Consider the following 16,505-nt stretch of genomic DNA (forward strand, 5'->3'; position numbering starts at 1 on the left):
TTCGAACGCAGCGGCCATGCTTCCCTCCTACATTAATGATTATAATTGAGATGTACTGACTTATGTTTGACATGGTATTTACCTGCTTTTGTACACCTTTTTTTCTCCTGTGTTTAATTGCTTGCCCTATTTGGTGGGTTCTTTCTGTTCTTGGAGCAGTGTGAAGAAGAATCAAAGACAACATTCTCATTCATGGAGTTGTGGTCATTTTGATTCCTCTTTAGAATATATCTTTTAGTAGTCTGTGTAGGGTAGGCTTTGTCATCATGAAATTCTTTAGTTGTTCTTTGTCATGGAAGTATTTCTTCTTCTCCATCAAACTTTTTTTTTTTTTCCTCCAAACTTGAAAGAGAGTTTTACAGGATATATCAGTCTGGGTTAGAATTTGTTTTCTTGCAAGACTTGTAGTACTCTGCTCCATGCTCTTCTTGACTTGATGGTTTGTGAAGAGAAATTTGCCATTATTCTGATGGGTTTTCCTTTAAATGTGATCTATTTCTTTTTTCTAGTGGCTTTTAGTATACTGTTCCTGTGCTGAATTTCTGGGATCTTGATTATTATATGTCTGGGTGTAGATTTAATTGAGTTGATGTTATTTGGAGTTCTGTGTGCTTCAGTTACCTGAATGTCATATTGTTGCCCCATATTTGGGAAGTTTTCTGCTATTACTACTGCCCATATTCCTTTCAGATCATTTGTATTGACTCCTTCTTTCTCAATGATGCCTATTAGTCTTCATCTTTGCATCATCTTGCAGATGTTGAATTATTTTTTTTCCTGCATCCTAGTTGTTTTTAAAAGATCTTTTCTTACCTTTTCACTAGCTGCAATGTGTCTTCAAGGTCTAAAAGTCTATTTTCACTTTCATTCAAATGGTTTTGCCAACTTGTGATTGAGGTTTTAATTTCCTGTATATCAATTTGAATCTGATTCACACATTCTATTTCTTTCCTATATTGCTCATTCAAGGATTCCATCATTTTTCTATTCTCTATTTTTTTTATCAGTGTCTCCTTTAGAAGCACTTAGTAATTCTTTTGTTATAATTATTATTTGGTTTTTTTACTTCAGAAATTATTTCTGATCCAATTTCCTCTATACCTTTCTGCAGTTGTTTCTTTACTTCAGATGCTTTTATTTCAGAGATTTCAGGTATGTGATTTCCAATTTCTTCTATACTATTGTCTCCTGTATTTGTTCTGGGTGGGCTCTGGGCCTGAGAATACATTTTTCCCTTTTTGTCATTTGGTATAGTACTGTCTTCTGACCTTTGGTTTAGAGCTCAGATAGAGTTATTACCTTAGCACCAGGTCCAGATCTACAAAGTTCAAACTGGTCCAGGTGGGTGTGACTTGAGTCTGGCTGCTGTGTTCCATCACTTTCTGCTGAAGCCCTTGGAAGTGAATCCACTGTGCCACTCTGGCAAGATGTTCTGCTCCTGGATCAGCTGAGTGGGTCTTGCCTGTAGCTTCTCTGCAGGGAGTTCTGCTGCAGGGTTCCACACATGGCCTGTCAGATGGAGGAAGTTCCACACACATGCCTGGCCTGGGTGCTGGCTGGAGTGAGGATCCAGTGTATGGGTGGGTGATCCCCCCTACACACTGGGGCTGAGCGCTGGCTTGAATGAGGATCCAGCAGGCCGGTGGGCAGTCCCACTCACACGCCGCATCTGGGCACTGACTGGAGTGAAGATCTGGAGGGCCCTGAGTGGCCCCACTCACAGGCTGGGCCTGGGCGCTGGCTAGAGTTGAAATTTGTCTTTTAAAGAAGAATCTCTGGGGCTGGGGAGGTAGCTCAGTAGAATAAGCGCTTGCCTGGAAAGTTCAAGGGCCTGAGTTCAATCCCTGGTTCTGCAAAAAAAAAAAAAAGAATCTCCACCAGTGGTTCTGTATACATGAAAGTTGAGGTATTATTGATATGGATAATATTCAAGTACATAAATTTTAAGGAGTAAATATTAAAATTTGCAGAAATCTTAGTGTATACCCAATGCAAAAATCCCATACACTATGTTTTCTTTTTCTCCCAGGCCTTTCCTTCCATTTGTTCAGCAGATGCCACTCAATGTTCTTTTTGCAGCAACCAAGTAAGTGACTATTGCTTTAAAAATCTTTTTACAATTCCTTATTTGTTTTCAGAAGGTAGTTCTCCAAATCTACAGTTTCAAACTATGGACCACAGAGCATTAGAAGGTAAACAAGAACCTGCCCTCTCCCTTCATGCACTAATGTGTGAATATTAATAATACTGGGGATATTCATGTCTTTTATTATGAGTTGTTTTAGTCCATCTGTGCAGCTATAGCAAGGTAATAAGTATTCGTTTCTCATAGTTGCAGAGGTTAGGAAGTCCTCTATAAAAGCACCAGGACTTGGTGTCTGGGGAAGGCTTCTCAGCTTGGCTGAAGGGATGAATGCTGTGTTCTCACATGGGAGAAGCAGAAGGGCAAAAGGGTCCCCCTGGCTACCCCAGCTCTTTTACAAAGCACTAACCCATTCATGAGGGCTCACCACTCCCCTAGAGGCTCCACTAAAATGGCAATTAAGCTTCAAAGTGGATTTTGGAGGGGATGTACATTTGGATATAGCAGCTGTGGTTAAGGAAAAAAGCTGGAAAATGCTTAAATGGCCTCTTTCCTTCCCTGAAACACTCTTATTTGATGTCAGTTCTTCAGTATTTTATTAGAAAAATGAAACAGTCATGAACTCTTCTGGGGATGCTAGAATTTTATGGTCTAATAATTGTCCAATGTACACAAGGCAACATAGTACACAAAGATGAATTGAGCAGGGTTTATGCCTTACAAAGGAGTGAAGAGCAGTGAGAGGGAAGGACAATTGTCTTTAATTTCAGGGCAGCATAGCAGGCTAAATACTGTATTTCTTTAAAAATCTAGTTTTTGCTATACTCTTTGTGTTATTATAACTTGATACTATGCTTCTATAGCAGAAAAAAAAACCCAGTGGATTCATGGAATGGTGAAGAGAAGAAGCCTTTTCTTCTAAAGGTCTCAAGTTCTGCATAGAAATGTATTGAGGGCTGTGTTTTAAGCAGATATTTAGAGGAAACTGTTATTCCTAACCATATATAACACCATGTGAATAAGACATATGTTATTGAATATCTTCAGCCCTCAAAATAAATGCCAATTATGATTCCACTTCTTCCATGAATTTTTAAGGCTGTGGGATGGAGTACAGAGTCCCTCTTCTCCCCAGATGGAGCAGCTCTGGAAAGTGCCGGTTTGCCAGGGACAGCTGCAGACTTATATTTTAGAAATGCTTTGTGTGAGTGGAGGGGAGCCATGACATAAGCACCTTTTTATAGATCCCTCTAATTCATTAAAAGCAGGCTTTCTGGTCACATGCTTTGGGGGTCATAGATGCCTCCTGTGCAGACTTTGTCACACTAATGACAAAGCTCAAGGCCTGTTGTGATTAACACCTTGACTCCTCCTCTACCCTAAGGGATAAGGACTTTCTCCAACAGTTAAGCCACAGCACTTGGCATTCTAGACAGTCGGTCTCTATCTCTCTTAGAAGTTATTAAAGAATGGACCAGTGTTTTTGCGTGACAAAATCTCCAGTTTCTGAGCTTTGAGGAAACTCCAGCTTGTGTTAGCAGGCGAAGACTGTTCTGAGAGCAGCCGTCCTCCTCTATCCACACCCACCTTGTGACTAGTGTGTCTGGACTCTGTGTAAACACTTTGGCATTGAGAATAAGAAATTAATACTTAAAAACATGCAGTAAAACATGCAATAAATTTGTAATAACAAGGTATGATTTTCTAAGTTAGGGAAGCAAGGAAAATTGAGAAAGACAATGGGTGTGGTGCACGCGAGGGTGGGATGGACTCCTGGTGCCTGAGCTGTGCAGGGAGAGAGCATAGAGCTGCCAGGGCTGCAGTCAGGACCCGTAGCCAGAGCACGTGATCCAATGGGTGACACAGTGCGACACAGAGGGGGTCAGGACCAATCCCAGCAGAGGTGGTATTTTGTGGGCCTGTTTTCTAATCAAATTAGGGGAGAAGGTGGAGCAGGAATCATTGCTCTTTCTCATTGATATTTTACTCTTCTCTAACACCAACTGAAACAGAGAAAAAGTGTAGGCTAGAGACAGTAGGAGAAGCCAGGGAATGCCATAATTCTGAACAGGACCAGAAATGCTGCCCAGTGTACTCCAATCTCTGTACTGCGTCTAGTGATGCACAGATACATGGGCACTTTTGTGAGTAGATTATTGTACTAATTCCCACTCAGTTCCTTGGCAGAAGTGAAAAGAAGGAATTCTGTCCACATTGGGGGCAGAGTCCTGGTTATCAAAAGTATGATGCATAGGTATCTTTTCCCAACCTGAGTTATCGCTGTGCTCCATAAGCGAGGGTCACCTCTGTCTGTGTCATTTCCAAGAGCTGGGGAGTCATAACTGCACCTTCAGCATCTGCAAGGGAAATGGACTTCATGAAGTTCATGGATTTATTTCTACATTATTATATAACATTTTAAGTGATCACTTCAAGTTTCAGTTTTTAAACTAATTTTCCCCTTTTAGGATGGAACCACATGTTTTTCCTCCTGCTTCTTCTAAGTACCCATCCATTCCTTCAAAGTCTACTGTGGGCACTCAGACTGATTATCGGGATGCTGATGTTCAAACCGACCCATACTCTCCGGAATATGTAGTGTGTCAGGACAGTATCCCCGAGCTCCTGACCCTGGCTACTCTGACCTGGGGTGAGTCAGTAATTCTCTTGAATATTTGCAATGACAGCACCATACTAATAACCATGCATGCTCCCCAGCTCTTGGAAATGACACAGATAGAGGTGACCTTTGCTTATGGAGCATAGAGATAACTTATGCATAATACTTCTGATAAACTGCAAATATATAAAATACACAAGGAAGGGCCGGTAACATAGCCCAGCAGACTAAGCACTTGCTTAGGTAAGCACAGGGGCCGAGGTTTGATCCCTGGCTCTGCATGCCACATTGGCCCTGCCCCTGGGCACTGAGCTGGCAATGGAGTCTGGGCATGGTGGTACATACCTGTAATCCCAGGGAGGCAGAAATCAGGAGCATCACTACGAGTCTGAGCTGCTTAGTGAGACCCTGAAAAAAAAACAAAAACCCAAAAGGAATTCAAACTACTCAATAACAAGAAAACAACCCTATTAAACATGGTCAAAGAATCCAACCAGGCATTTCTCAAATGAAAACACACAAATGGTTAACAGATATATGTAAAAATGAAGAATTCCAGAGTATAATGTACAGAGATAAATGAGATAAAAAGTGAATCATGAGAAATAGGATTATAAACTCCAGAAAGTAACAGTGGAGAAAGGAGTAGAGAAGCAATACAAGAAAAAATAATGACTTAAGAATTTTCCTAGCCTAAAAAGGCATAAGATAGCACAAAGAAAACATTCTATTGAGTACCAAGTATGATAAGCTTTTTAACAATTCATACCTATCAGAAAAAGGAAAAAGAAAAAAGCATAATCTACTATTAGAGAAAAAAATTCAGGGCCGGGGAGATGACTCAGTGGAATAAGCACTTCCCTGGCAAGCACAAGGGCCTGAGTTTAATCTGGTTCCGAAAAAAAAAAAAAAAAGAAAGAAAGAAAAAAAAATTCAGATTTCCCATAAAGAAAAAAACAAACAAACAAACCAAGGCTGGGGAAAAAAAAAAAAAAAGAAAGAAAGAAAAAAAAATTCAGATTTCCCATAAAGAAAAAAACAAACAAACAAACCAAGGCTGGGGAGATAGCTTGGCAGCATAAGCACCTGCCTTTCAAGCTCAAGGACCACAGTTCAGTCTCCAGTACTGCATGCCGTTCTAGCCCCAGAACTTGCCATGGTAGCATACACCTGTAATCCCAGCACTGGGGGAGGCTGGACAGAGAATCACTATGAGTCAGAACTGTGCAGTGAGACCTTGTATCAATAAAATGAAATTAAAAATTAAAGAAAAGATTGATATTTTGTAGTATAATTTTTAAGGTACTGGTGGGAATATTATTTCAAGCCAAACTATTATTAAGGAATAAAGATGAGACAAAGACATGTTCATATATAATAAAAGTATCTATATCACAGGCTATAGATAAGATGAAACAAATTTACTTATGTAATGTGCTTATATCTACAATTTAGAAATTTTATTTCTAGCCATATACCAAAGAAAAATGAATGCATAATTCTACTAAGAGAAATGCATATGTGTGTGCACCAAAAGACACGTACAAGAATGCTTGTGGTGGCACCATGTGTAACAATGTCAAACTAAAAATATCCCAAATGTTAAACAACCATAGACAGGATGAGTAATTCATATGTAGTAAATTTACACACTGAGCTACCTTCTAGTCTAGTCATCAAAGTGGAATATGTAACCACTCTGATGAATCTTACAAATACAATGCTAAACAAAAGAAATAAATAGAAGAGGGCACCTACATTGTGCTTTCACCAACATGAAACTCAAAACCAATGAGACTTGGAATAATTTGTTAGGCATGCACATGGTAGGCTGCTGGGGATGGATAGAGACTAGAAAGGGAGTCTGGTGGGTAACATGAGGTTCGCTCTCTTTTTTTCCCATAATTTTATTGAGAAACAAATAGCAATGAGACAGTTTCAAACCAAATTGGTAGGACAGTTTCAATAATTAACACATTGCATACATTCTTCCTAGTGCTTAATTGCTGTACAAGATGCAGACATGATATCCTATTTACAAACACTATTAGAACAAATCACTCTATTCATTAAGAGAATGCAACTATATATCTATCCTAACCACTTTGAATACACAGATACAAAATGGACATTCATCTGTATCCCCTTTTTTTGTTTAGTTCCATCACTTGAATACTCATGTCAGAAATTGTTGACCTGAGTCCCCTACAGCTCAACATAACACCATGGCTTTACTTCTTATACTTTGTTTTTATACTTTTCTGCTGGATGGTTAAGACCAAGGTAAAGCAGGACCTATGCAACAAGAGTTGTAGCTTTTGGGTCTGATAAGGTCAGTGAAATCCCCTCAGGATTTATCCTGAGATCCTGTACCTCAGATTGTAGCTCCTTTGTCAGTGTCAGCCATGTGGATGAGTCATGGCCATTGCTTGGCCAATGTGCTCTCTGTGAAAGCCTGAGAGAATGTTTTCTCTCCATGTGACTCTCCTTAGGCCCACTCTACATCATCGATCACTTTCCTCTTTGGCCCCATAATCTCCTTGATCAGAAAATTTGGGACACTAGTGAGTTACATGACGTTACAGTACAAGTTCTCATATGTCCTGAGTCTTAATTGACCTTAGAAGGTTGGGGCCAAAATGTTGGCTTTCCTTGCGGCCCTCCTTTTTCAACATGAGGTTCTCTTAATATTCTTCTCTTTGACCTGGGCAATGGCTCCATGGGAGGCTCAGTTTTGTATCTTTCAGTATATATTGCATGAAATAGTAAAAGATAAGTGAGAAATAATGACATAGGTGAAAAGGATAATAAGTAAGCATGAAAATCCAGGATTTACTATGTACTAAGAACTGTTAGTGTTACATGAAAAAATGTTAAGATCAGAGATTAACAATATAAATCTTTAATAGACAAAAAAAATGGGTCAGTAGGACTGTCAAGTTCATTTTATAATACACCAAGCCCCTTATAGAAAGGCAGTGTCAAGAAAAAGAACATGAAAATAAAAAATATTAGGTTTTTGAGAGATATAATTACAAAAGTAAACAATGTAAGAAACACAAGAGAATTCTATGACTATCTTTTGTCCTGTATTTAAACACTTCCATCAATTACACACTTTTTAAAGAAAATATAAATTACCACATTGGTTTCAAGGCTAGAAAAATAACTATGAAGCTTATTTGATTAAAAACAAAGAAAGCACCAACCGGGCCTAAATAGCTTTAAGTGTAAATTTGTCACTCCTTCAAGAAACATACAAATTGCATTCTTCACAAATTCTTTCAGCTAAGAGAGAAAAAGAAAAAGTTAATTTATTCATTCTATGCAGCTAGTATAAATTTGATCTGGAAACTATATAAGGGCATAACTAAAAAGGAAAATCATAGTACATTCTTACGTATGATATATGCAAAACTTTTTTTTTACAGATTTCATTCAGTTTATTTTTCTTGTGTAAAAACCCTTAATGTTGTAGCTACTTCTGGGGCTGGAGTCCTCTGGACAGAGACTCTGGCGTGGGTTTGCAAGAGATGGCCAGTGAATGCCTGATGGGGAGACTTAGTGCGCACTCTTTTTCCAGTGGTCAGGGGTCAGATAGCTGTAGGTCTTGGAGATGGCATCAAACTTGGCCTTAGAAAAGTTGCCAAAAGTAGCACAGCAACCCCTGGCAGAGGTGCCACAGTCATCAGTACCAGCCATCAGCAGCAGCTTCTTGGGCACAGGGACTGAGAGATGCCAGTACCTCTGGGGGCGCAGGGAGCAGATTCACCAACACAGAGCCACAGTGGCCAGTCACCTTGCAAGGAACAGTGAGGGGCTTGCCAATCTTGTTTCCCCAGTAGCCTCTCCTCACTGGGACAATGGAGAGCTTGGCCAGGATGATGGCCCCGTGAATGGCAGTGGCTACTTCCTTCGAAAACTTTACACCCAGGCCAGCATGACCATTATAGCCCCAAACGATAACAAATGCCTTGAGCCTGGTCCGCTGGCCAGCACAAGTTGGTCTCTGCACAGGCATAGCCTTCAGAACTTCGGCCTTGAGGGATGTGCCCAGGAAAAACTCAGTAACCTCAGACTCCTTGGTGGGTGAAGAGAAGAGATAAATGTCCTCTGGAGACTTGATCTTCCTGTCCTTGCCCAGCTGGCCCACCTTGTTGACAGGAATCCACTCTGTCCTCGGCCTTACCTCTGAAAGCCCCACAGCCTCACCTTCCTTTGCCTGTGACCTCGAAGGCCTCTGCTGGACTGGGGAGATAGTTCAGTGTTCTAAGCGCCTGCCTGGCAAGTGCAAGGACCTGAGTTCAATTCCAGTACTGCCTGCTGTACCAGTCCCAGAATAATGGGCATGCCATGGGGGCCAAAACCTGGTGTGGTGGCACATACTTATAATCCCAGTGCTGGGGTACTGAGAGAGGAGTATCAGTATGAGTCCAAGCTGCATAGTGAGACCCTATATCAGATAAACAAATAAATAAATAAAGTCACTGCTGAAGCCTCTGCAGAAGTTGCTGGACCTCCCATGCCTGGGCCCCCACGGTTTCTCTGTCCTCCTGCAGCACTGGCATCATCCACAATTTAGTGTTTCCCCAAGGAATAAGCAAAAAAGTCTAAATAGGATACCAGCAATCAAATTTTGCTGTATTTTAAAAGGATGACATCATAACCAAGTGGGATAGTCAGGGATATTCAAGTTTGTTACAATTTCAGAAAAAAAGAACCAAAGTAATTACCATTTTATCAAAAAGCATAGGAAAAATACTTCACTAGATACAGGAAAAGTATTTGATGATATTCAATATCCATTCATGATATAAGCCCTAAATAAAGTACAAGTAATAGGAAACACAGAAACGTGATACAGGGTATCTACTATGGCCTTCAGTAAACCACAGGCGTAACTCTAGAAAGTACAGAAAGGCAAGGATACACTCATCACTGCTATTGTTTAGCAGTAGAACCCAAATCCTAGCCACATTTGTCATGTTGAGCTAAGAGCCTGCACCACCCCGGGCACTTGGAACTATGGGTGGCATTCTTGGTGGTGGGAATGGTGAGGAGATGCTTCTGGAAGGCAGCGACCACAGAGCTGGCCTGCAGGGCATGGGTGGGCATGGACACCACGCAGCCCACCCTGTGTGGGGCTGGCCTGACTGCAAAGCACGCTCTGCCCCACCTGGCAGCAGCATACTTCTTGAAGCTTAGAAAGGAGCAGTAAAGCTATCTTTATTTGCAGACAATGTACCCATATAGAAAACTTAAAGAAATAAATTATTCCAACTTTAAAGAGAGTTCCACAAGGTAGCTGATTATGAAATTAACATATAAAGATCAGTAACTTTCCTGGATGAATCTCGTCTAATTAGCAAAATTATTGAAAACAATCACAATCTTGATATTGCCAAATATCAATGTACCAGGAAATCACTTTAAAAATACATATGCAAGGCATTTATAGAGAAAATTATTGTTCCATAAGAACATACAAATTTTGCAAGCAGGCTCAGAGGCTGGCCCCGGGCCTACTGTGCTGGCCCCATCCCCTGGGTGCACTGAGACAGCAATTGAAACCGCGCCTGTAATCCCAGCTCTTGGGCTGGGAGGCTGTAAACAGAATCACTATGAGTCCGATCTAGTAGTGAGACCCTGAAAGCCTTGTAGACCTTTCCCGAAAAATACAAAAAAAAAAATAAAAAGAACATACAAATTTGATTAAAACAGATACAGCATGTTTACAAATAGGAAAACTTATGCTTGAATAGATACGATTTCTTCTGCAAACAAATAATGCCTTCCAGCAATTTATCTAAATTCCTACTCCCAATGTAACTATTACCATGTAAATTAACATCTTCTTTCCTTCTCCCAAATTATACAAGAACAACAAAAGTCCCACAAATTCCATCTTCATCGAAAGTGAAAGTTATGTGCAATCTATGCAGCAGTATTTGTAAGGCTCGAAAAGCAGCCGAGATTAGGCAGAAGCAGAGTGGGAGGAGTGAACAAGCTCAGGCGGGGAGGAAGCACAGGGCACCTGCGGAAGGCGTGAGCACAAACACACTGCCTGAGAGTAAAGCTGGCAGTGTCTAGAACTAACAGCAATTCTCTTTTATGCTCTGGCTGCCACTCTAGCAGTCCCTCGTCTAGACTCCTAGAGAAACTCACATGCGGGCACCACCAGGATGCTAAGGGATGTTTGTTGCAATATTTCGAGTCATCAACAACTCAGCCATGTCCAAGAACACAGCTGAAATTGTGATGAAGTCCTAGATCTCCGAGTCAGTGTGGCCAAATCCCCAAAACAGAGTTGAGTAAAGCAGGCAACTTGCAGAATGATACACGGAGTGCAATGCTACATTTTTAGGCAACAAGTAAGGGTAATGCTGCCTTTTGTTTTTGTGCGGTCAGTTATGGCCTACATTTGAACTGAGTCTGGTTTCTGGTTCACATCTGTTTTTGTTAGAGGAGTTCACTCTAGTGCATTAGACCAGAGCTTGGACTGCCCTATTCAGACCGTGATTTCCACCTTCTTCCAGCTGCGATTTTGTGCAAGTTACTCCACCTTTCAGCCCTTGGTTTCTTCATTTGTGAAATAGTAATAATTGTATTTATACGATACCAATATGTTGAAGGTTGAAGTAAATTTTAACAGTGGTTAGCATATTTTCAGTGCTTAAGAAATGTTACATTTATTATCATAAGTTGTTGGTATGGAAATCTGTATATAAAACACTAAGATTGAATGCCAGAGTTCCAAATTCCTTTTGGCGTTTATTTTGGGAGCAAGAAGAAAGCAATAGGGCTCAATGTGGCTGAAAGGAACATCAACTTTATTTTTCTTTTATTCATTCATTGTTTAAATTTTTTAAAAAATCTTTCAGACTCATAGTGATCCGCCTGTGTCAGCCTCCTCAGTTCAGGGAGATTACAGGTGTGCACCACCACGCCTGGTTTTGGTGGCCAGTATGGCACACTAGGGTTCTGGGGCCTGCATGACATGCGGTACTGGGGATCGAATCTGGGTCCTTGCACTTGCCAGGTAGGTGCGTAGACTGCTCAGCTATCTACCCAGCCCCATTCATTTCTTTCTTTTTTTTTTTTTTTTTTTTGCGGAACCGGGGATTGAACTCAGGCCTTTGCGCTTGCCAGGGAAGCACTTATTCCACTGAGCCATCTCCCCGGCCCTCATTTATTTCTTGAAACAGGATCTCACTGAGTAGCCCAGTCTGGGCTTGCATTCACTGTGTAGGGCAGGTGGGCCTCAAATTCCCAAGGATTGTCCTGACTCAGTCTCCTGAGTGCACCATCACATCTGACCTGCAACTTTATTTTTAATTTGTTTTGTTAAAAAAGGTAAAGTATATGTGATAAAATTGTGTGTAGTGGTTAAATCTGAGTGTTTGTGACTTTTTCACACTTTTAATTATTAAAATTAAAGTCCACAGATAGATATATCTGGGTCTAGATGCCCATTGTTATTGCTTCTGGAATGATCATCAGGAAGGGATACAGTATATAAAACTTTTTTTCTATGATGTTCCAATTTTGAAAGCAAGAGATAAGAAATCCATATATTATTTGGTTTGTAGAAATATAAATATAGAAAAAGATTTGAAACAAATAGTGCAAACACTTTAGAAGTAATCCTAAATTGAACATTCACTGTGGAAGATAGGATGCGGTGAGGATAAATTCTCAGAAAATGACTATTCCTGCATTCTCTTTTATTTAAACTGTGTGTTTTTTAATTTTTGTCCAGTAAATTCCCTATATTTCATACACACCTGACTTTGCTATTCTTTGCATTTCAAAATATAGATTTGTTCAGTATGGGACAGTCCACGGTCTGATTATTCAGTGGTTACTGTTATTCCTCCAATACTTTGCAATATCTGACATGTAGCTAACATCTGATAGGCTGGGTGCCAACAAGAGACAGTGTAGGGGACACACAACCCAAGTTGTGAGACATGTCTAGAGAATGCTTCCTAATATCATTGTGTCCTGTCATAGCCCTCAAAGTTAGGGAAGTGGATAGGACCTGAAGGGAGTAATTTATATACAGGTGGTCCATGGGCTGTCCCCTGTCTCTATGGGCTGACATTTCATCCTCCAGGTCGAGGTCTCCCAGCAGGACTGGCTGAGGTGGAAATGATAGAACGAGCCCGGGAAAAGCGTGCCTGGGAAGCCACTCTTCCCCCTCTGAATGACATTTCCCAGTTGGAGAAGAGGAGGAAGATGATGAATGCAATGGAGAGGAAAGAGTGGGCCTTCAGGGAGCAGGAGATTGAAAAGTAAGTTCTCTATTATGTGGTCAACTGTTCCTACACCAACAGGAGATACAGTGTCTCTATCTTTATCTCTATCCTATCTGTCACCTATTAATCATCATCATCTCTCTTATCTATTTATCTCTATCTCTCTATCTCTCTATCTCTCTATCTCTCTATCTCTCTATCTATCTATCTATCTATCTATCTATCTATCTATCTATCTATCTATCTATCATTTCCCTAAATGTCTGAATTCAAAATAGATCCTCAACTTGTCCCAGTAGGAATTTGGGTGTGGAGGTCTTTCAGAAATTTAATTACACATTCCCGATATAATACAGAGCTATCTATAACTTTCTCTCCAACAACATGAAAAGATGCGATGTTCTCCTATTATGTGAAGCTCTCCATGGGACCCAGATTTCAGCAAAGCCTCTGTGCACCTCTGAACCTCCTCTCCCTTTGGTTTCCTTTAGTACCTGTCTAGTCTGTCCACTGGCTTCTGCAAACCATATTTCAGACTGTTCCTTTTTGTTCGTTCTCAGCACCACTGCCCTTAGGCCTTGGTCCCCTTTATAACCAGCCTCCTAGCAAGGCCTACCCTTTGCTCACTGGTACTGTGCTGACAATATTTTCTTCAAATGGATGAGTTTTTCCTTTAAGAGATGGGTTCATGTGACAATGTATATATGTATACCAATATGCTGAGCCACTTATACTTCAGTTTTCAATCAATTTAACTGATATATATTAGGTAATGAGGTTGTTGCTGATAAGTAGAAATGACGAGAAGTTATAAGAATCCCAAATGTCAGCTCCCTGAGAAATAAGTGTGAAAGTCATCTTTGTTCTAGGCTGTGCTGAGCTACTTTATCATTCATAGCAATGCTGCCCATGTGTCTTACACATGAGAGTTATGGATGCAGCTTCACACTGGACTCTTCATGTTTTTGCAACACTTTCCAATCAAGCACGTATCTATGTGCTGTTTGGTAAAAGTTTGCAATTTAATAGAAAATAGTTTGACATAAGGTAAGAATCAAGCTACTTAATCTTGTTTTCTCTTTCTTTCATTAATTTTTTTTTTTTTTGAGACAGGGTTTCACTATGTAGTTCAGGTTGGCCTTAAACTCACTGTGATCCTCTTGAGTGTTGGGCATACAGGTGTGTGCCTCCACGCCTTGCCCAATCCTATTTTCAGAGATTTAAATTTAGTGCTGTACTTTGCAGAGGAGTAAGTCTTGTCAGAAGGCAATAAAAATATTAAAAATTTATCTGGCCAGAGTGAAGGTGTCACCTAAGAAAGTGAATACTTTTCTTATCTTAAAGACAATTTTAGTAAATGTTTTTTGAATCCCTCCTATGCATTGGGCCGATTGCTGTAAAATTAAAAAAAAAAAACAAAAACAAAACAAACAAACAAAAAAAACAAAAACAGGATGCATAGGAGGCTTCTGGGCCCCAACAGAGCTCCTGGTGGTCCCCTGAGGCTGGACACAAGGGTGGCTGAGTATGAGCAAAACCCCTTTGGGCCAGCACCTCTGGCAGGGCTTGCCAGGTGAGGGGACAATCCATGCTGGTGGGGTGCATGAGTGGAAAAGGCAGCTCCGCAATGGGTGCTGAGAGATGTGTGAGAAGTCGTGAGGTAGGCAGGATTACCAGTGATAATGAGGGTGATTTAGGCAGGTTACACTCATAAGAGGCTGACTGTGTGTCAGCAAATGTTCCAAGCCAGTGGTTATCAAAGTGTAGTCCACAGACCAGCCATGCCCACATTACCTAGGAACCTGTTATGGATGCAGGTCCTTGGGTCCCACCCAGCCCTACTGAATCAGGGCAGGGCACAGCACTGCATGTCATACCAAGCTCTCAGATTATTCCAATGCACAATTAATTTGAGAACTGCTGTTTTAGCACTTGTGTAAGACTCGTAACTTTATGACATGGATGCTATCATCTCCACTTGTAATTGAAGAAACTAAGGGAAGGAGGTGAAGTTGAGAGCTAAAGTTCCAGTCATGGGAACCTTAGCAGTGGGGACATGTTGAAGCATACAGTTAGGTGACTTCTTCCTTGAGTGACATCACAGAGTGCACTGACAGAAACGTAGGTGTGGGGCTCAGTCACTCAGTGTGGCCTCTTAATGTAGTCAAGAGAAACAGTAAATACAAGATGTATGCAGTTGCTGCTGGCATATGGTTTTATGTTTTTTTAATAAGTGGAAGCGCAGCTTGAAATAATGAAAGTATGGAGTAGTAAATACAGAAGCCAGTAACATAACTGTTGGTTACCACTGTCCAGTCACGACTATATATGCTCTGTCCTTCCATACCCACCTGGAGGCAAGCCTGTTTCTCTCAGATTCACCACAGCCATTGAGCAGTGTGTTGTGTGATGATATTACAATGGAGTGACATGGGACCCTGGTACTCACGGTCTGTCTCTGAACTGGCAGGACTGCCTTTCACACTCTGGAGAAACGAGGTGTGGCTCCTTGTTCAAAGTGCTTATCTCTCTGTACTCATCTGTCACTGCCACCTCGCCTCCCACATCCACTCGCTTTGAGAAGCTCCACTGGTGTGACAGATTCAAGATCTCTCAGGTCCCTTGGACAGGAACAGTCTGTTGCCTCTGTTGAGATCTGGCCTCCCCTTACCAGTGTGGTAGATCTCAGTCCTTGCTGGTCCCGGTGTGGTGCTCTGCCTTTAGCACCTTCTCTTCCTCTGCCCTGCTGGGTGTTTCTCCTCATGCTGCTGGCTGGGCTCGATGTCCCTGTGCTGTCCATGCTGGGCCAGGCACCTGTGCTACAGCACAGTGCCTCTGGGAGGGGCTATGACCTCAAGCATGATAGTTTCCTGCTTCAGATGTGGTGGCACTTATTGAGCATTTGACAGATGAGTAAGTGAATAAGTTAATGCATGGCTTTTAAAAAGTAGAAATGAAATGTGTTCAGAGCTCTGTTTTAAGAAAGAAACTTTGATGACTGCATGGAACAAAGAACAGAGGCCAGGTTAGGAGACAAGAAAAACCCATGGGAGAATGGCTGCAAGAAGTGTTTAGAGAGGGAATCATCAGCCGAGGGAACAAGGGAGAGAAAGGGTACATGTCTGGGGGAACAAAGAGAGTCAGAGATTTTGAGATTGTTGAGGGATGGCAGTAGATTCAGGTAGACAGAAATGTTGGCTCAGAAACACTGAACTGGAGGCAGGGATTTCACAGTCATCTGTACCTAGTTGGAACACATGAGTGAGGTCCTTGGAGAATCCATGAAGGGCCGGGAAACATTGTTCTGTGTAGCTGCTATGCGCCAGTTGCTGGCGTTTCACACTTGCCCCTAAGATAGCATGCTGCATCTCATTTGCTTCTCACTGTCCTTATACTTCACCTTCCAGCAGAACTGGTAGTCATAGCGCTGTTCAAACCTACTGCTTTCCCACAGCCGAGGTGTGCAGAGAACCCTTCCATTACCCCTCTGCCTGGCCCACTGTCCTTTGTTCTTCCTAACTGCACCCTTCATAGTCCCATGATA

General features: G+C 41.4%; 1 protein-coding gene across 1 annotated transcript in view; it reads left to right on the forward strand.

The window, feature by feature from the left end:
- Maats1 (MYCBP associated and testis expressed 1) overlaps positions 1-16,505 on the forward strand; it is a 63,355-nt gene that overhangs the window by 8,936 nt on the left and 37,914 nt on the right. The window contains exons 5-7 of the mRNA XM_004633331.2: positions 2,030-2,086; positions 4,552-4,733; positions 12,820-12,997. Of these exons, the coding sequence (XP_004633388.1) occupies positions 2,030-2,086; positions 4,552-4,733; positions 12,820-12,997 (417 nt within the window). The remainder of the gene's footprint in view (positions 1-2,029; positions 2,087-4,551; positions 4,734-12,819; positions 12,998-16,505) is intronic.

Source organism: Octodon degus, unplaced genomic scaffold, assembly GCF_000260255.1.
Source record: "Octodon degus isolate 3935 unplaced genomic scaffold, OctDeg1.0 scaffold00053, whole genome shotgun sequence".
NCBI lineage: Eukaryota > Metazoa > Chordata > Mammalia > Rodentia > Octodontidae > Octodon > Octodon degus.